Here is a 20,631-nt window from a genome sequence, read left to right on the forward strand (position 1 = left end):
ACAGCAGTCTAGCATAATGCATACGGTGCTATTACGTTGGGTAGCCTGTACTAATCGCAAACCGGATGCTACAATTCTACCTCCCTGGCTTTCTCTCAATTTATTATCTCCCTCTCTCTCTCTATTTCTCCCGCTGCCTCTGTCGCCGCGGAGCTCCCAAGAATTTCTCTCTGGTGAGCTGCGGTTGTCACTTGGGCATCGTAGGTCGGTTACAACGCTGGTGAAACCGAGGCGTTGAAGATGCGCAGCGTGTCGGCCGGCACGGATAGGATATCTTGATCGCACTGCGCCGACGTCCCGGCGAACACCATTCGTGCTTGGAACGCACTCGCCATGTTCAGCGCAAAAAAAGGAACACGAAAACACAAGAAAGTGCACGACACAAGCGCTGTCTAACAACTGAAATTTTAATAGAAGAAACGTGTCATATATAAGCACAAAAAACACAAAAAACAAACAAACAAGAAACAAAAGAAAAAGCCACAAAAACCAAACAAAGTACGTTCCAACTAGCCCAATTTGCCACCTTACTTGCCACCGTGCTTGGAACGAACACGCTTTAGGATCGCCGCGGGGTGTAAAAGTAATACATGTTTAGTTCTGGTTAGAGATTGTAGGGATGTACTACGTGAATGAGTGTCTGACTGAGAGTGTGTCACCGCGGGAGCAGGGGTTAAAGAGCGTGCGTCGTTATCACGTTTTTGAACGCGTCAAATGTGAAGAAGTGGGGGTGAGTATGCCAGCAAATGAATCCTGTACATCAGTGAGTAAGATGAATGCGGCTGAATGGGCAGTTGAACTGTATTCCAAAGTAATTTTTAATGTAAAGTCTTACCGAACATGTATTTATTAAGCTCATTTCGGGTGTTTCCTTGCATAATGATTGAGTAGCTACATAAACATGAAGGAGTTCTGGTACAGTTGAGCATATACCCGAACATTGTCCCTGTTTCGTAAATTGCTTGGCCAGTATAATGACATGTCGATCGTTCGTTTCTGACCATGAAATTCCGTGCAAGTGCCCGAACCCGAGCACGAGGCCCCTCCAATTCCACTGATAATGTCAAATTTCCGTGCCGTTCCTAACAAAGCCCCCCCCCCCCCCTTCCCGCTGCGCACCCTGACAAGAGCCCTGACACACACGCACCACGTCCGTGCAACGCTGGCCTTCTTGAATTCAATCCAATTCTGCTCAGCAGCTTGATTCCTAAGCGCCTGAGCCTGAAATTCGTCATCTTTTTTTTTTTTGTCTCATAATGATCGCGCCCCGAACTTGGCGCACGACACCCATGACGATTTTCAGATTCGCGCTAGCAAAAACCATATCCTTCGAGATCTTTATTTCCAGTTCGAAGCGGGTACTTTATAACCTCTTTCTTATTTTCTTTTTTTTTGGCGCATGTAGCTAGAAAAACTAAGGCCTTTGAGATCTGTCTCGCCCAGAGCCGTTGCGTTGGCGTGAGCTCGTCATAGAAGATGCTTCCATGCCCTAGGCATCTCACGTCTGATCGCGTTGCATTGGTGGTGTCGTTTTCAGTCATCATTGTAATGAATCGTGCCACGAGCGTGAGCGAGGTTTCTGAGTATGTCCTCTCGTCGGGAAAGCGACGGAGGAAGAAAAAAATACGAGGGAACGCGCCTAGCGTCCACAAACCTACCTCCTCTGAAGCCGATTGCTCCTCGTGCTCGTGTCACATTTCCCATCATGCTCCTGTTTCATTTACTTTTTTGGTGGGCTCATGAATAAAAAATTAAAATTGACGGGCACGCGCGCCCAGCGTCTACAAGCCAAGCTCCTCGGACGCCGTTCCGCCCCCCCCCCCCCCTTGTTCTACATGCGCTGGTCACAATTCCCAGCATGCTCCAGTTTCAAATTCTTATGGCTGGGCTAGCTGGGCTTCAAAACTTTCACGTGACACTCCCTCCCAGTTTTCTTATTTTTTGTCCACCGTGGGGAAAGCTTTGCCACCGCCATATTGAATTTTGGCGTCATTCCGGGAAAGCGCCCCCCTCCCCCCTTCCCCCTTCACATTTTCCAGTAATTTTTACTTGAGCAGGGACGCGTTTGCTCGGAATTTTATGATATTTTGTTCGTTGTTGCTTAGAAAGCGCTCCTCTCCCAACTCTGGTGCAGCTACCCAAATAATCATGCTGATGAAAAAATTGTCCTTAGAAGACGCACAGAAACCCTTCTTAGCATGCTTTCTGCTCCATTCAATTCACCTGGCACAACATGAACTTTTTCATGGAGGTGCCATCATTGTACAGCGAACGTTTCAGCAACGCGATGCCGAAACGAAGCGTGCAGGTGTCGTGCAATCCCTCGGTTGTTGTTGGTTGTCTAGCAAGTTGTGACTGTTGTGATTCGTGAAAGATGGTGTCCCTTACGTGGCCTGGCATTTGCAACCATTGAAACAAGTTTACTGACGTACTTGTAGGACGCTTTTTAAACAGACGCGCATGCAGTTGGCTTTTTTTGTTTGCTGCAGTTCCAGCCATCTTGTGCTGCACGAACTCGGCACTGCTACCTCACGAGGAGGCGCAGGAAATTTGTGCAGACTTGCGCAGTGGCTGCACTTTTTCTAAAAAAATACCATGTTGCCGATGTCGCTATGTCGAACTTGTAAAATGAATGCTGGGGTGCAGCACCACCACAAAACCGTTCACAAAGTGCAGGTGAAACGAATGCACCTATTATGAACTTTGTGTTACTTTTTAGTAATTGTTTACTCATAGGGTACATATAAATCGGCAAGACCAATATTGGTAATGAATGCACCCTATTAAACCGAAAAATTTTAATAACATGTATGACATAGATAGCTTCAATCTACTAATCATGTTAAAAATGTCCCAACCCCTCTTTATGACAGATGAGACACCACTGCAAGAAGTGCAACAAAGTTTTCTCATCATTGGAAGCTTTTTTCAAGCACACCTCGTACCATGATGGGTCATCAAGAGGTGTACCATGTGGCATTGCTGGCAGTGAGGCTGCCTTCAAAAACTACAGCTCCATGCGAAGCCATATAACAAGGTGTCATTCTCTAGCACCACCTTACAAACCAGGCAGCTTCCAAGCTTCATTTTTTAAAATTGTGATCACAGCGCAAGGTAAGACACGAGACAGAGTGCAACGAAGCAACGAGCAACGATTCTTCGTTCCTCTCTGTCTCGTGTCTTACCTTGCGCTGTGATCACAATTTTAAAAAATGGAATACCAACTAGCCCGTACCCAGACCTTGCTCCAAGCTTCAGCCAGGCTATGCTCTGTTGAGGGCTGTGGGAAAGAAATGAGCAGTGAAACAGCTTTAATGCAGCACCTTAAGGAACATCTCATGGAAGGGGTGCTAACTTCGGTATGTTGCCCAAATGATGGATGTCGTAGCAAGCTGAGGATATGGGCTTCACTGAAAAGCCATTTCCCCAGCACCGCAAGGAGAAAATCAACGAAGTAGATGCAGCACATATCGCTGAAAAGAAATTCGCAGCAGTTCCTTGTTGAAGCAACAACACTGATGGGCAATCCATGCTTCCCGGAGAGTCCACACTGGAGGCTGACCTACCTTGTGATGTTTTAGACTCTGAGCCTAGCATTTCTAGCCATGACTCCTTTCTTGAAAATGTAGCAACATTTACCCTGAAGCTTGAGTCAAAGCATCTGATTCCTAGCTCAACTGTGCAGAATATTGTTGAGGACATTAAGAGACTGCACAGTATCTCGCAAGAGCAGCGGAAGTCAGATTTGAAGATGAAGTTAAACCTTTCAAGGTCACCAGAGGAGGTTGCCTGGGAAATAGAACATTCGTTTGAGAACAATTCACTGTCTACAGCATCGTCCTACAATGGTGCCCTCCGCTCAAGCTATACGAGGAATCTGTATTATACAGAGAAGCTTAATCACAACAGGTCAGTTCAAGTATTCCTGGAATTAGACTCAAAAAACGAGATGCGACATTACAGTTACGTGCCAGTGAAGCAGACGCTTTATTCCTTGCTGTCTCAGCCTGATATTATGCTGCAAATGTCCTTTAATGCGGAGATAAACAGCGATGGAGTGTGTCGTGAGTTCGCAGATGGCCGTGCTTTTCAGAATCGTAGGACTTCAAATGGCAATGTTGTTCAAATTATTCTGTACCAGGATGCATTTGAAATTGTTAACCCTCTTGGGTCTGCTCGTGGAACATTCAAAATGCTGGGTGCCTACCTCACGTTTGGAAATCTACCGTCTTACGTAAGGACTGTTGTTCATTCTCAGCAGTTAGTCCTATTGTGCCGCGAGGCAGATTTCAAGCACTTCGGTTGCAGCAAGGTCTTTGAGCGACTCATCAGTGACTTGCAAGACCTTGAAGGGGGTGTCATGGTTGATGGCCGTCATTACATTGGACAGCTTGCTTCCATATGTGGTGACAACCTAGGAAGCCATTCTATGGGTGGTTTTAATGAGAACTTCAGCAGAGTCTTTTATATCTGTCGATTCTGCACGACAACAATGCAAGGCTTCAAAAGGACGTTTTGCTGGGCGAGTTGGTAATATTCCATTATTAAACTTAGCGCAAAATAACACGCACAGAGTGTTATTACCACTTCACTCTGTGCTTGTTATTTTGCGCTAAGTTTAATAATGGAAGGCTTCAAAGATGACAAGCCAGCAAAGCTAAGAACTGTTTCATTCTACACTCAGGCAGTCGCTCGTGCAAACGAAAACGACGCTGGTTTTATGGGTGTGAAGCAGGACTCTCCATTCAACAAGCTCTCCATGTTTCATGTTTGCCTTCCTGGCATTCCCCCATGCCTTGGACATGACATTTTGAAGGTGTTGTGGACTATGACCTTGCGTTAATGATCAAGCACTCTGTGAAGTCATTGAATGGGTTTCCCTACCCGCACCTAAATATAACCATAGAGTCGAAATTTAAGCACAATCCCTGTCACCAAAACAACAAGCCAGCACTAGTGAATTGAAAGGGCACAAGGCTTGGAGGTCAGGCAATGCAAAATTGAACACTTCTATTACTCTTTCCTTTGATAGTTGGTGACAAGGTGATGGATACAGGCAACGAAATGTGGCGCCTTCTCCTGAACCTCCAAGAAATTGTTGAGCTTGTCATGGCTGCTTCTATATTTGGTGATCAGCTGTCACACCTGAGCCTTCTAATAAGCGATTATATTTATAATAGAAGAAGGTTGTTTGCTACAGTTGCACTCCGCCCAAAGCACCATTATTTATCTCATTACCCTGAGCTAACTAGGCAGTTCGCGCCACTTGTGAAGGTGCGGTCCCTTCGATTTGAAAGTAAACACAGTTACTTGAAGCGTTGCATCAGGGCGTCTGGCAACATCATAAACGTCACAAAATCACTAGCACAAAAGCACCAGTTGTTCCAGTCATACTTGCTAAAGGATGGTCTTTGTGGGAGCCCTGTACAGTTCAGTAACTTGAGTCCTGCCTCTCAGATCGCCAGTTGGGACAGAAACTCGCAGAGCATTATCCAAAGCAGCTTGAAATGTGAGCTTCAACTTCTCTTGAGCGCTTCATCAGTGATTGTGTGTGGCACACATTACAAGCCACGCTGTTATGTCGTGCTTGGTGGAGACCAGTACAACCTCAACTTTGGGAAGCTGCTGCATATAGTCGTCGAACGTGGCCATGAAGGAACTCCATTATTTCTTGTGCGAAAAACTGCACCTACCTTTCTTTCAGATTTTAGACTGTACAAGTCAATAGAGCTCGATGCGGAAGAACTGTTGTTGCCTGTCACTCAGTTGAAGGACTTCCATGCAGATGAACCATACAAACTCTAAAGTCGCCTTGTCATCAGGCTCCAGACCTCACACTTGTACGAGGCTTATCAAAGTACGAGGTGCCCGTGTGAAAACAGAATAAGCAATGACTTTGTCAGACTTCCCAGCAGTTTTTTTTGTAAAATGACGTCGACAATGCCGGTAGAGTACAACAGCTATAGCACCTCGTTTGTTCCTGCAGTTGTTTAAAAGTAACACTACACCAAATCTATATAGTGTGCAATCCAGAAAGTTACAATTTAATTTAAGGAAAACTGTAACTGGGGCAACACTATATTTTAATATTGCATGACCCAGACCGCTGGTATTGCAATGGAGAGGGTTCAGCCCCTCCCTCCGAGAATGTGTATATATACACGCACACAAACACATGCATGCACATACATAAAGGGTACTTAAACACCGCCCATCAGCAAATATTTCTGGCTACTCCTTTGACCCAGACAATATTTTCATCAAGCACAATAAAAATCTATAAATTAAGGGTTGGGTTAATTGCTAACATAATTAGGAGCGGCGGGATTGTCAGCAAGCATTGTTACATCACAAGAGATATAAATATATGTGAAGGAGCACCACTGGACAAGCGCTGTAAAAGAAAATTGTTGATTTAACCTTAACGACAACAATATCATGTAAATCAGGAAGTGTGCTAACTTCAGTGTTATTTTAGTTGAAGTAAATGGGAGTGAATAGGCTTGGGAAGGTTACGAAGGTATGTGATATGTAGAACACAACAGCGTTTTGGCAGTGCAGCTCTATTGGTGTAGCTGCAGGCACATTGAGTAAGGCATTCGAGTTCTGCTGTAATGCCACAGTGCACTTAGTTTGAATAGAAAGCAGCTAGTTTATTATTTATTTGTCAAGAGAACATTTATACAGCCTTAACAAATTGCTACGAAGGAAATTCATGTGGGTTCCTCTACGATAAAGCTTCGCAGCTGAAAAATTTGCGATGTGGTGATGTAGAAACACAAGGTAAAACAGATTAATCTACATAGTGGAAAATTTGTGCACACCACACAAAGACACAATGAAAAAAGTTCACGAGGACCAGCACAGACTAACAAATGACCTTTATTCGATAAGAAAGCTCATGTATACATTTCTGACAAGCACCTCATAATCACTGGGCATGAGCAACATGCACCATATATTCTTTTACATAAAAACGATAAAATCATTAACAGAACCGATACACTACTGCATATTGTTTAGCAAGTTAATTTCGTCTTCATTCATTGCTATGGACGGATGACTAAAACAAGCGTCTTGAAGTCTGGAGATGTGCCAAGCTTCTACTATGTCTCGTTGTCTGATTGAGGTGAACATTCAAAAAAGCAGTTTGATTACACGATGGCCTTGACGACTTCAATGAACAACGTGCACAATGTAGTGCTAAATGCGTGTCCGGCCTTCCCTTCGGGTTGGTCAAGTGTTCTTTTAACCTTACAGTTAAGCATCGACTGGTCTGGCCTACATAGCACTCGCCACATTTGAATGGGATCTTGTAAACTATGTTTCTTTTGCAATCTACAATCTGGTGATCAGGACGCTTCGAACACTTCTTAGTGATACGAGCATTAGGCTTGTCGTCGTACAGATTATTTACAGCAGGGCAACCAGCCCGTACTTTGTTTCTTGCCGAGAAAACCACATTCACTCGGTTCTTCTAACTGCAAGCGAAATGCTATTGAAGAACAATTTGAGGAGAAAGGGGTGCAAACAAGCCAAGACGCTAACAAAATTGTGATCTCCTACATGCATGGTTTTTCCCATGAGCTTAAGCAGGTTGCCACTAAGTATGGTGTGAGTGTAGTTTTCTTCGCAAGAAACAAAGTAGGGAGTGTTTGCCTTGTTGTAAATAAGCTGTACGAAGACAAGCCTAAAAGTATCATTAAGAAGTGTTCGAAGCGTCCTGATCACCAGGTTGAGGATTGCAAAAGAAACATTCTTTACAAGATCTCATTCAAATGTGGCCAGCGCTATGTAGGTCAGACCGGCTGATGCTTAAATGTAACGTTAAAAGAACACTTAACTAACTTGTAGAGAAGGCTGGACATGCAATTAGCATTGCATTGTGCGTGTTGTTCATTGAAGTCCTGTAGTCCATTGTGTAATCATACTTCTGTTTTGTATGTTCACCCTAATCAAACAACGAGAGATTATAGAAGCTTGGAATATCTCCGGACTTCAAGATGCGCGTGTTAGTCATCCGTGTATCGCATTGAATGAAGATGAAATCAACTTGCTCGATAAGATGGGATAGCGTATCGGTTCTAGCTGTCAATGGTTTTATCGTTTTTATGCAAAGGAATATACAGTGCATGTTGCTCATGCGCAGGATTAAGCGGTGCTTGTCGGTAATGTATATATGTGTTTTCTAATGGAATAAAGGTCAGTTAGTCTGCACTGGGCCTTTTGAACTTTTTCGTTGTGTCTTCGTGTGGTGTGCGCAAATTTTCCACTACCCAGCCCAACCAACCAGCCCTCCTTTCCAACCTATTGCAGAGTCATCTACCTTTTTTTCCCGCATAAATTTCTACAGAATTTCTTTCTCTAACCTTTGAGTTTTGCTGTAAGGTCTTTGGTAAGTGCGACTTCATGCTGCCATTACAAGCCACTTAGTTCAGGTGATGGAGTGTCTACTTCAGAAAGCAGGTGGTTCTTGGTGTGAGTCCCAGAACAGAAGATCGTTGTCTCAGATATGAAGTTTCACCTTGAGGGAACTTGTATGGTCCTCCTTTGTAGCTATGATTTGGCTAGGTGTCTCACTTTCACTCCGTTAATTCTCCACCTTTTGCAGGTATTGCAGAATTCTTTTATCTATTTTCATTTTTGCTGGGAAATTTAGTGCTGCTTTAACTGTATGTCCGTCTTGTCAACCAGGGGGCTTTTTTGCATTCCTAAACAAGCGACCATACATCTTCTTTTTTTATTTCAGATGATTGCGAAGATATGGAGCCGTGACAAAACCATAAAAACACTTGCGGTTGTGAGCACTCTTGATGCTCTCAAAAGGAAAGCAGTGGAATTTGATATGTGTCGCAGTGACAACATTCAGGTTGGTAAATATATCTTGAGGTAGTGCTAATGACTCATAATGCATTTTCATCTTAACAAGCCTTCAATGTCCAATGTGATTAGTCCTATTAAATGTATTTTGTGTTCATGTTAGTTTTATTTATATATTATACCTTCGGCATACGGGGGAAAAGAATAAACTTTATGAGCAGTGGCGGCAGCTTAGGGTAACAGTACTTGGCTTCTGACCTGAAGATGCAGGTTGCGAACCCGGCCGGGGCGGCGCCAGTGGGGGGTACGGGGGGCTGGAGCCCCCCCCCCCCCCCCCAAATTTCCGCCTGCCCCTCCCTTTGCCCCCCAAAATAGCAAGCATAGTTAAACACGCAATTCATACGTTCCCAGTCTCCCTGCACCCCTGAAGGAACTCACTTGTCGTGGATGCCCCCCCCCGTACAAAAATTCTGGTGCCGCCCCTGGAATCCGGCCAGAAACCCCAGGTGGTCGAAATTATCTGGAGCCCTTCATTATGCCGTGCTTCATAATCATATTGGCTTTTGCCGCGTAAAACTCTAGCAATGAATAGTAAACATGATGCAGAATATTTGGCTGCAGATGCAAATGGTTTTATTTTCACTCTCACGTCTGTACATTTATTATTTTTCGAGCAAGATAAAAAAAGCTTGTGGTCGCCTCTCCATAGGGTGTCTGAATATGGCAAGCACTATTATGTGCATTTCATATCTGTGCCAAATATAAAAAATGTGAACTCTGCTGCTTGCAGGTCTATCTACTAGACGGAACAGAGGTAGATGAAGAAGCATTCAGCTGCCCGGTGTAGAGTGCCGAGAGTGGCACCCACAAATTTACGGTGTGCAACGGAGAGTGGATTTCAGGCAAGTGTATTGAAACATTGCTACTTTTATAGAAAAAGCACGCAGTAATTTAAGGTACACTTTCTATACCAGATATAGTGCTGCTGTGGTCTATATTGGTCCTAAGAATATTTGAAGACAATGCTTTGTGTTTTCCAGACGTCAATAAAGTCGAATCAGGTAGCACCGACATGGCTCTACCTTTTGTTTCGAAAGTTGGACTTCCGTGGAAAAGCCTCAGCCATGATGTGATAGACGCGTTGAACAGTGCTGAAACTCTTAAGTCACCACAAAGGCAGGAAGTAGTAAGATTGATAGCTGCTGCGTGCCTAAGAGTAAAGGACCGGCGATCAGCAAAATAAATCAAGTGCATTGCGAACCATGCTGTCAGCAAGTACCCGAGGTCACTTGGTGATCCTGCTTCGATTCAGAGCCTGAATGTCCAACGACACTGAATGTCCAATGGGTCACGTGACCGGCGAGACTGAATGTCCAGCGAGACGGAATGTCCAACCGAGACGGAATGTCCATCGAGACTGAATGTCCAACGAGACTGAATGTCCAACGAGACGGAAGGTCTAATTTAGAAGAGATGAACGTGCCCTTGTTTGAAATTTCTCAGACATCTGATTCATTGGGTTAAGATAGCCTAACGCAAGATCGCATTTTTTTTGTGTTTTGCAAATATTGACTGTCTGTGGCATCGGGCGTCGTATTTTCGTTTCCGTATTCGCTTTACTGCATTTATCATAATTTCAAGTTTTGTTAGTTTTATTTCTATTTTGTATTTTTAGTTTTCATATGTATGTTGAATATGTTACTTTATTGCTTTATTTTGTTTGTTTGCATACTTTGCTGTTTCTGTTTATCTCTGTCATAAATCGGACATCACAGCCCCTTAAAAAATTACGAGAGAGGGCGCTCCTTCGTCCACTTTGTGTGGTAACTATGTGCGTTTAGTCCCTGAGAGTGTTACCAGCGCCACTCGTAGCTAAGGCGGCGAATGTGAAATACTATTTTTGCCAGAAAGCATCACGAGGCAGGACGAAGCCCTTGCTATGAAAGTGCGAAAGAACAATATAGTTCGAGGGACCCAGTTATTTGTTAGAAAACCAACAGCCAATTAATGCAAATAAAACATTGGGGACTATATATGTGGCTTTTTTAACTGCAACGTAATAATTATAACCCATATTCAAAGGCATCCATGTAGACGAAAAAGTACCCTTTCTATCGGTGGGATCCGAACCCGCAACCTTATAATTACGGCGACGATTTGCGCTTGCTAACACTCCCAGGGATCAAGCTCAAGAACAACCCAACAAAGTGGACGAGGGAGCGCCCTCCGTCGTAGCTTAATTGTTAGAGCTTTTGATGCGTAATGCGAAAGTTGTGGGTTCGAATCCCACCGTAAGAAAGTGTGCTTTTTCGTGCCATTTAAGTCCTTTAAATTTAGGTAATATTCATTACACTACAGCTAAAAAATATCAACAAATAACGTACCTATGCTTTCCTTGGCTTGATTGTTGGCTTTCTACGATCCCCTAGAACATTTCTTCTTTCCTCTTAAAGAATGCGGCTCGAAGAAGCTAGGGAGGAAATTTTCCTTTAAAATTAAATTCTTGGGTTTTATACGCCAGAACCACGAAATGATTATGAAGCATGCTGAATGTGGGATATCAGTTTTAGTTTTGACTACCTTGATGGAAACATGTCATGGCATTTCGGCTACAAGAGAACTAGAGGCCGGTCTAGGAAAGACCATGCCGTTAAAGAGGTGGTGTCACCAAATTTGAGGCTATAAAAAGCCTGCTGTAGGCTTCCTATGTAAGCAAGGACGCTCACCACGAAGTATTGCACGCAACAACCGTTTAGAATATATTTCAATTCACTTCCAAAGTCTGTATAAATGCTCATTCTCGCGATCCAGACCCATCGCTAGCGCGACTGACACCGACGTCACTGTGTAGGAAGCGTAACGAAAGTTTTAGTGACGTCACATCACATTAGAGTGACGTGCAATGAGCGGTGACCTACAGCTCCGCTGCACCGGGCCGGTCAAGAGAGCATCAGGCCATCCGCTGCGAACTGCTCATTTTTTCTGAGCTTATTGCCGAAGTAGCCAATCTTGCTCGCGTTTTGCAAAGTGCTTCACGTGAATAATTTTTCATTACAACACATAGCATACAGATAATCGTTGGCGACAATAAAACCGTTTTTATGATGTTTAAAATCATTTGACGACTTTTCAGAAACGCCCTGAACACGAGCTTTTCTATTACTCTTCCAATGACGCCTATATTAGTGCTGTGAAGCTAAAGTGAAAAAAAAACTGGGTCGGGAACTGACTTGTACGCATTACAGTGAAAGAACGTCAGCGATTACAATTACCTAAAAAAAAAGCTAACGGATTACGGCGAAAAAACTGAAAGCTAATCGATTACTCAACAAGGTGAGGTACCGGGCTATTTGGTTTTGCATAATTGTTAAACTGTGCTAAAGTTACAGGTATATATTTTTAGGGAGGACGCACATAACAAAGGCATGAAAAGCGGAAGCTTTCAACTCGATTTGTTGCAAAGGCATCAAGTTATACGAACACGAGCAAACGGGTGCAAAAGGGAGTTTTTTAAATGTTTTTCTGATTTTAAATACTTCTTTCTTGCGTCTTGTGTCCTTATTTTATTCCCTCGTGTCTTTGTGCTTTCTATTTCTCTCTCTCTCTGTATATATATATATATATATATATATATATATATATATATATATATATATATATATATATATATATATATATATATCGGGAAAGCGAAAACGGGAAAGCGAAATTTGTGACCGGGACGGAATGTCCAACGAGACTCAATGTCCAACAGAGACTGCATGACCAACGAGACTGAATGTGCACTATTGGACATTCAGTCTCGTACATTCCGTCTCGTTGGACATTCAGGCCGCAAGCGTCCTGCTTCTGGGTCAAGCCCGGTCTCTTCAGTAGGCCTTGCCTACAAAATTGAGACACGAATTGAAAACACACGAAGGGGCTCGAAGCGTCTTTCAGAGGCGCTCTCTGTTTCCGCAAAGATAAGAAAACCTCACATTCTTCTTATGGCTGCACTGATTGACAGCCATCTACTGTCGCATTATTGCCCGATCAGATATAATCGGCAAAGCAAGTTTTGGCACAGCAAGCATCAAAAGCGCCCTGTGAAGAGGACATCCCCCTCCAGAGGAAGGCAATGGGAGAATGCTACCCTCTCATCAGAGCAGATATAAATTCTTCCGATCCAGCGCACTGAGCGAAAGAGATAAAGCAGATGTGGCCATTACTGTTAAAGAAGGAACATCTTCTTGGCCATTTCCACAGGTATACATTTCAGCGAACTATTACGGAGTTTCAATAATATTGTAAGTGTAATGTACCAGCAGAAAACGTAAGCTAAACTGGTTTCTTACGTTAAACAAAAGTAAATTGAGAAGTTGTGGCAGTGCTGGGGAGCGTCTTCATAATTGATTGTTGCAGTTGACTGCTGTGCCAGGAGCACCAAGAAAATAACAAGCTGAGCAAAAAAAATGTATTTCAAAATGTCGCTATCAATTTTAGCAGAAGTGTCATTGCCTTTCATCCTCTACTTCTGTGCCTTACTGAGTGCTAGTGTAGTACCCACAGGAACTTATTTGGTTTTAGGTCTGTGATTGTTTTGGAGATGCACACAGAAAATCTACAAAGTCCCTATGGAGCAGTGACTACCATACTATTTAAGTCAGCAATGTCAGGTCCTCTAATAATAATAATAATATCTGGGGTTTAACGTCCCAAAACCACGATATGATTATGAGAGACGCCGTAGTGGAGGGCTCCGGAAATTTCCACCATCTGGTGTTCTTTAACGTGCACCTAAATCTAAGTACACGGGCCTCTACCATTTCGCTTCCATCGAAATGCGACCGCCGCGGCCGGGATCGAACCCGCGACCTTCGGGTCAGCAGCCGAGCACCGTAACCGCTATACCACCGCGGCGGACTTGTCAGGTCCTCTGTACTACTTTCCCTGTTCATGTTCATAGATACACTGTGAGCTTCTAGCTTTCATTAACATACAGCTAGATCTCAATTTAACGGAACGGTAACCATGCATGCACACTCGAATTATTTCGTATAATCAAGCGATTTTTTTCAGTTCTTCGAAATCTAAAATTGCAACATAGTGACTCCTAGAAGCTACCATGACAATGCATTTGCCGCCAGCTCACGCCTCTGCATGTGTAAAATTCATTAGCATTGCCCGAACGTAAGCCTCCCACATCTAGATGATACAGGCCAGGTAGACGGACACGTGAATCTATGAAAGGATGCCGATATGCAAAGATGTTGAGAATAGATGCAGTGATTGTGTAAGCCAGCTGAGCAAGAGAGTTATGATAAGACACTCAGTGCCTTCTGTCTCATAAAGTATGAAATAATGAAAGCAACCGTAGTGATCTTGTTGGACCATTAACAGGGGCAATACACCGCTGCCACCCCTAGCGTCATCTGGTACGTAATTGCGCTGCCGACTGTTGAGTTTGTTCTGTGCATGGACATGCACTGCATGCAGCCTCCTAAAAATAAAATATTGTTACTAAAGTGCCTAAATATTTCACTGTGGTAGCTTTAGAGTGCATTCTCGAAGAAAACCAGATCTGTGGGATGATTCTAAAGATGTTACTCTTTTTTCCTCATTTATTACAAAAAAAGAAGCTTAACTAAGTCGGATTTCGTGCCAAGTTGTCAAGTTACTTTCATTAATTCGGGTTGATGACAACATTGACCACTATGGGTACCTGCTGGGTAATGGTAATTTCTTCGTTAGACAGGGAAATTCGTAAAGTTATTTCGTGAAAGTTTTAATTGTAGATAGCTACAGCTTAAGGAACTACAAGTACAAAACAGCTACAAAAAGAAGCACCTCAATTTTGCATATCGCAAATATTATTTCAAAGGAGGAAAGAAAAGAGTGCAAAAGTATATTGATTTACACTACAGCAGGAACTATACAGAGGCTGCAGTACATATACCGTAAAAATCCTGAGCAAGTGACCCACTTACGGTGCAAGATAATCGGATAAGATTTGGAGGGTGGCCCTTGCTCCATTGCGGACCAAAATACAATGTGGCGGGGAAGAGCCGCTAAGAAGACTGCACACCCGTGCTTCTAATGACATGTTTTATTAAATACGCACGCGTTTACTGTTTTCACTGAACCAGAGGGAGTCTCTCGTGTTGAATTTCATGCTAGGACAAGGAGGAAAATACAAATGCTGTGACAATGTTGACAACTCGGAATGCAACCCCGAGGCACCACGCTATACGACTACTAGGAAATTGTTCTTATCTGAAGACTCAGAGCGTGGGTTCCTGATAAACGCTGCTGCAGGATTCTGTAGCAGAGAACAGGTTGGAAAAAAAAAGGCTGGAGGGGGATGGGGGAAGGGGGGTGCGCTCACTCGGTCATTGGCGCATATTTCAAGTCTGCGAAAAAGGGGAAGGGGGCGCTTGCTCAGGATTTTACGGTAAACTGCAGAATTTCAGATGTTCCAGAGAGTATATAAGCAACATTTTGTGCACACAAGACTTTACGATGGAAAACATACAAAGGGCAAAAAAACGCCAGGTCTGCGCGGATAGCGCAGCACAGTCAGAGTGAAATCTGGAAGAGCGGCATTTCTAGAGCCCGTTATAATTACTCATGAGGCAAGTTAACTGGCAACGTACCCACTACGCCTCAAATCATAATTTTTGTGAAGTTGGGAACCACCCGACACGACATTATTCGTCATTCTGCGGAAAAGCGAGGTTCCATCTGTAAGGCATCATGTGCACTTTGTTGATGCGCCGGTTGATGACGATGACGAATTATGGCTGAGCCCTTTGTAATGGATTGGAAGCTTTAAAAGACCCACTAGTTACGTAATTCGCATTGTGTGACGCCCGGTCGTTATTGAACTCTCCCACACGCTTCATAACATACGTTAACGAAGGAAAGTATTGAGAGAGAGGGAATTAACTTTCTTGAGACCCTGAGAAAATGGATCATGGGAACCTTAAGGGCTTCCTTGGCAACCAATAGAAGTGCACTGCGAGGAACCCACTACGCTATGAATCATAATTTTTGTGAAGAAGGGGAGCAGCCGCTATGCAATTTTTCGTCATGGGGCGGTACCCACTAAATACCGCGGTACCCGCTAAATACCTGTAAGATATTATGTTCACTTTGTTGATGCTGTGGCTGATGACGATGAAGAATTAATGGCATATCCTTTTGTAATGGGTTGGAAGCATTCAACAACGCTCTCGTTGCGCAATTCGCGTGTGTGACGCCATGGTTACAGAATTTGCGTTGTGTGACTCCTGGCTGTTATTTTACTATTCTATCACACTGCATTACATATGTATGTGGTTCCTTCCCGACATCAAGCCTGTAAAGGGTCATTTTGCAAAGCATTCTCAAGCACCGGCATGGCTCTGAGGTAGAACACCGGGCTCCCACGCAGAGGGCCCATGTTCGAACCTCGTTCCATTTCGGATATATTATCTTATTTCAGTTTTTGTTTCTCATTTCGAGCGATAGTGGTTACGAACACCGGCGGCGGTGGTGGCGGCGGACAACTACGGCGCCATAAACGGCCCTTGTTGCGATCTCATAACAGCTTTCGCTGTAAAATTAGCATCCTGATGTGGTGCATGCAAACTGATGTACATATATCAATATGGCTATGTAACTTAACTAAAACATGCTTGATGTATAATGAATTTGGAAGCTTAAGGGCATAGGGTGAGGATTTTGAGACTATATAATACGAGAATATAAGTTGAGCAAGCCCATAAGTTATTTGTAAACCTGTTCTGTAGCTCATCAGTTGTTCAGTGATCTTCGAATGGAAATGGCTTTCATATAGGAAGCTGACTACTTGTAAAAGTGCAGATGAGAGAAGAGAAAAGACATTTGTAACATGCTCAAGTATTGACATGTAACTAAACTTTCAAGCATTCAATTTGCTTAACACGATCTAGAAAAACCATGTGTTTATGCAGGCAGATGGTTCGCATGTGCTAAAACAAAAATACAACAGGCTCATGTTTGTGCATGTATTATTTCTAGTGATATACTAATGCGACCAGCTCTCCGTTACCCTATTTGTAAGAATCGCCTGTGGTTACATCAATTGCATTTGATGATGTGTTGAATTTTTTCAGACTTACAGGGGTGCGACTTGATGAAAAATTAAGTAACGTGCCAAGTGATGTTGCGCTGCTGCTGACTTCATTCTTTCGGTCAAACACTGGAAATGACGCTCTTCTAGATGAAGTGGATGCGCTTGAAAAATGAGGACGAAGAAGAGACGGGACACACAGTGCGCAACTTACAACTTGTTTATTGGAAAAAAGGGGTTGCGTCACTTATATACACTTAAGCACGTTACTTAAGCAGTGACGCAACCCTTTTCTTCCAATAAACAAGTTCTAAGTTGCGCACTGTGTGTCCCGTCTCTTCTTCGTCCTCGTCTTTCAAGCGCATCCACTTCATCGACATGTAGAACCAACTGGCCCAACTAAGTGCACTGACGCTCTTCTAGAGTGGATATTGAAGATAAGTCAAGCAGAAATGAGCCTCGGAAAGAGTGATGCTGGAACAGTAGTACTAATACCCCTAATAGTCACTTATTTCAAGGATGACCTCAGTCAAATTACACAAGTGCATGAGGTGAAAGGCACGGTTAACAAACACGGGTTGCATGTGAGTCGCATTTGTGCACGGTTTAGTCAGTTACTGGGGTGCAATGTTGGCAGTCATTGATTGGTGAGTGGTCATTCTCCGATTTTACTGCGTAGGTCAAACATTGCTAAGAAGTTTATTAGCTGGGGATGCAGGCTAATAGGCAGCTCTTCAAAGCGTTTGGCCAAGCAGGAACCATGAGCTTATGCTGGTGTTCATATTGCAGCTATCACAATTAATAATAAAAAGATATCTAGCTCGTAACAGAATTAAAACTGGGAGTGCGACATGGGAGTAAACTATTGAACCCCTGAACCGTGCTAGTGCTAGTAAGTTGCCCCAGATAGTGACATTTTTGGTGTCGTTTGATCACGGAAAAAGTAATGCATGTAACTACGTAGTTGCACATGTTTAATTCAAGTTGCGTAGTAGTGCACTAGGCCCTCATTCATGTAAATTGCTGAGGGGGATGTGCTTTAAAGGACGCATTTCACTGCGAATGGCTACACTGAATTCAAGGGCGTCCGCAGAGCGTTTTGCAGAGGGTGCATCGGCAGAGTCTTTCGTTCACTTCCGTGTCATGACCGGCAAGATTAGTCAATAGTCCAGGGTTCGACGGAACACCGTTTGGGAAGCGGGATACATTTCCTGCGAATAAAGAAACTCTCGAAACGTCACAAATTCTTTTTTTCGTTGCAACTTTGACGAGTGTTTGTTTATTCGCAAAGCACTAGTCAATAGTGTGTAACGTATAAAGTTGGCTGGCAATAATTAAGGCCACTTCACACAAATTTGAGGGACCTGAGTGTGCTTATCGAGGTGTGTAGGTTATTGCTCCTGCATAGAAAAATATTAGTCGGAATTTTAAGGGGGTGCAGCTGCCCCCCCCCTTTACATCCCCCTCTGGACACCCATGGCTGCACTGATCAGCAGCAGCGCCATCAACCTAGCCCTTTTATCATGCTCGACCAGCCACGTGTGCAGCTTCGTAGGTGCAAACATCTGTTGTGCAGTTTTCCTCCGTGTGATACCACAGGAACTGCATAACATTGAACTAGACTGTTACGTACTCAGTACTTGTAATAATCATCCTGAATCACTCTTTGACAGTCTCATAGATGCCTGCTCCTCCAGCTCTGTGCTGTGCATCTTGAACAGACATGGAGGTATTTTACCACTGTATGTGCATACCATTCTACTGTCTGTGCCTCACATTTTTATTATGCTGCTATAAACGCCATAAACTTAAAACACAGTGATACCGGAATATATTTCGTTTGTTATGGCAGTGGAACTATCGGCTAAATATTGTGCGTTATTAGTTTCAGGAAGCTGAATTTTCAGAACGAAGCTTTCGAAAATTTTCGAACTCCAGTTCAGTCATAATCACCATGCTGTCTTGTTATAAACCTTCCAGGATAGTTTTACTAATATGCTTTCTGACTCCTAGATTATTTTGCACTTCGAGCGTGCACGCACAGATCCAGAAAAAAAATAGGGACCTAATAGCCAAGCAGCTCCTCTCGCATGAATTCTTACGCTGTAAAAGTAAACACCGATACATAAATCATAAAAATAATCCTATATTACTAAAAAGTATAAGATTAGTCTGAAGTTTCATTTCACTAGCCAGGTTTCTTTGTCTAGACACCAACAGACCTATACAGCAAATGTGCTTCAACGGAACTAACATCATGAATACTAATGTTTCAATAATTGAAATGTTATTTGTGATCAATTTAAGCCACTGCTACATTATTTCTTGTTTCAGGCATCTACTGATATCACAGCCGATTTCCTTGACAACCTTCCGGTTTGTACGCTTATAGTTGCGCTCGGTAAGCTTTTTAAAGTTTTAAATCTTTTAAAATATGAGCTGCACAAAAATTTACAAGTTTTCATCATATATCAAAGCAAATAATTGCAAAGTACGTATGGTATTCTCTGAAAGACTACATGGCGCATGTCGCCACATACTACTGTATGCCACAGCGATCACTGCTTGATAGCCTGATGACGTTTGGAAGCTGATTATCATCTACCAGGACAGTAGATGTCAAATTAGAAATAAGCCTAATTAGAAAAGTGCATGCAAAGTGGTGCATTCTTAAAAAACGAAGTCAGTGTAGTACAGTTCATTCAAGAGATTTTGAACAAAGTCATGTTCAGACTCGAGCTGCAGTTAAAAAGCATGTATGTAGTCAATAAGCGCAGTGTGAGTAGACGAGAACTCCAGTTCAAAGATCATCTTGCAGAGACACCACGAGTGACAATACAGTAGTCTTATGACCACTGTCACTGACAGTACACTGTTTAGGCGCATATTTCGATGACAGCCTGTGTACTTCCATGTGCAACTTGTACTGTGTGCTGTGCGACCAGCACGAGCACAACTTATGAAAATTAGCTTTCATGGCTGGTGGCTGAACACCAGTTTTGAGTGCCCATTCCTCAAATCATTGCGAAATTTATGGTTGATAGCTGAACAGTGGTGTTGATGAGGGAGAGCACATTAGTGGGAACTTGTGGAAGACTTTAAGTACAGTCGTTCATCTGGGCACGAAACTTCCACTTCAGTTTCATATCGAACTAGCGCCCGCCACTAGGAGCAAATAACCAAGGCGCAAATAACCAAGGAAACGGTTGGCTTGATTAGTTATGTACTCATTACGTTTGTTCCATATTAGGTTAGATGTTATATGTACACCTAAGTGTTTATATGAATTGGTAGTTTCTAAAGAAATGATACTCAGATGGTGCACAGGCAGATAGCTATTTGATAATAGATATTCTCATAAATTTACATGGGTTATGTTAAGCTGCATTCACCACAGTTGACACCAGTTGCAGATGTCAAGATCGGCGTGAAGAGTAGTTATATCTTGTGTGGTAGTTATTTCTTTGAAAATTACACAGTCTTCGGCAAACAAGTGTATACTGGAAGTTATTGCTGAAGTTAATTCGTTATTATAAATAAGGAATAAAAAGGTCCCAGAACCACGCCTTGTGGTACTCCGGACTGAACGATTAACAAGGAACGGCTCAATCAATTTTTAAAAAAGCCGTAAACAGGGGGTGGGTGCTCGAGCCGAACGTCGGCTCGAGCACCCACCCCCTGTTTACGGATGTTTTCATCGCAGCTTCCATCTTCCACTTCCTGCCGTTTTTTCAATCAAT

At 43.1% G+C, this 20,631-nt stretch overlaps 1 protein-coding gene across 1 annotated transcript; it reads left to right on the forward strand.

Moving 5' to 3' along the window:
* Nucleotides 1-2,873: 2,873 nt before the first annotated feature.
* LOC119377007 (uncharacterized) lies at nt 2,874-19,306 on the forward strand (the record flags this gene model as incomplete). The annotated part of the gene is made up of 4 exons (XM_049411523.1): nt 2,874-3,037; nt 16,935-17,046; nt 17,317-17,442; nt 19,226-19,306. Coding segments are annotated over exons 1-4 (483 nt in total), but the record flags the coding sequence as incomplete, so codon positions are not given.
* Nucleotides 19,307-20,631: the final 1,325 nt, after the last annotated feature.

The sequence above is a fragment of the Rhipicephalus sanguineus genome, unplaced genomic scaffold, assembly GCF_013339695.2.
Source record: "Rhipicephalus sanguineus isolate Rsan-2018 unplaced genomic scaffold, BIME_Rsan_1.4 Seq314, whole genome shotgun sequence".
In the NCBI taxonomy this organism is placed as follows: domain Eukaryota; kingdom Metazoa; phylum Arthropoda; class Arachnida; order Ixodida; family Ixodidae; genus Rhipicephalus; species Rhipicephalus sanguineus.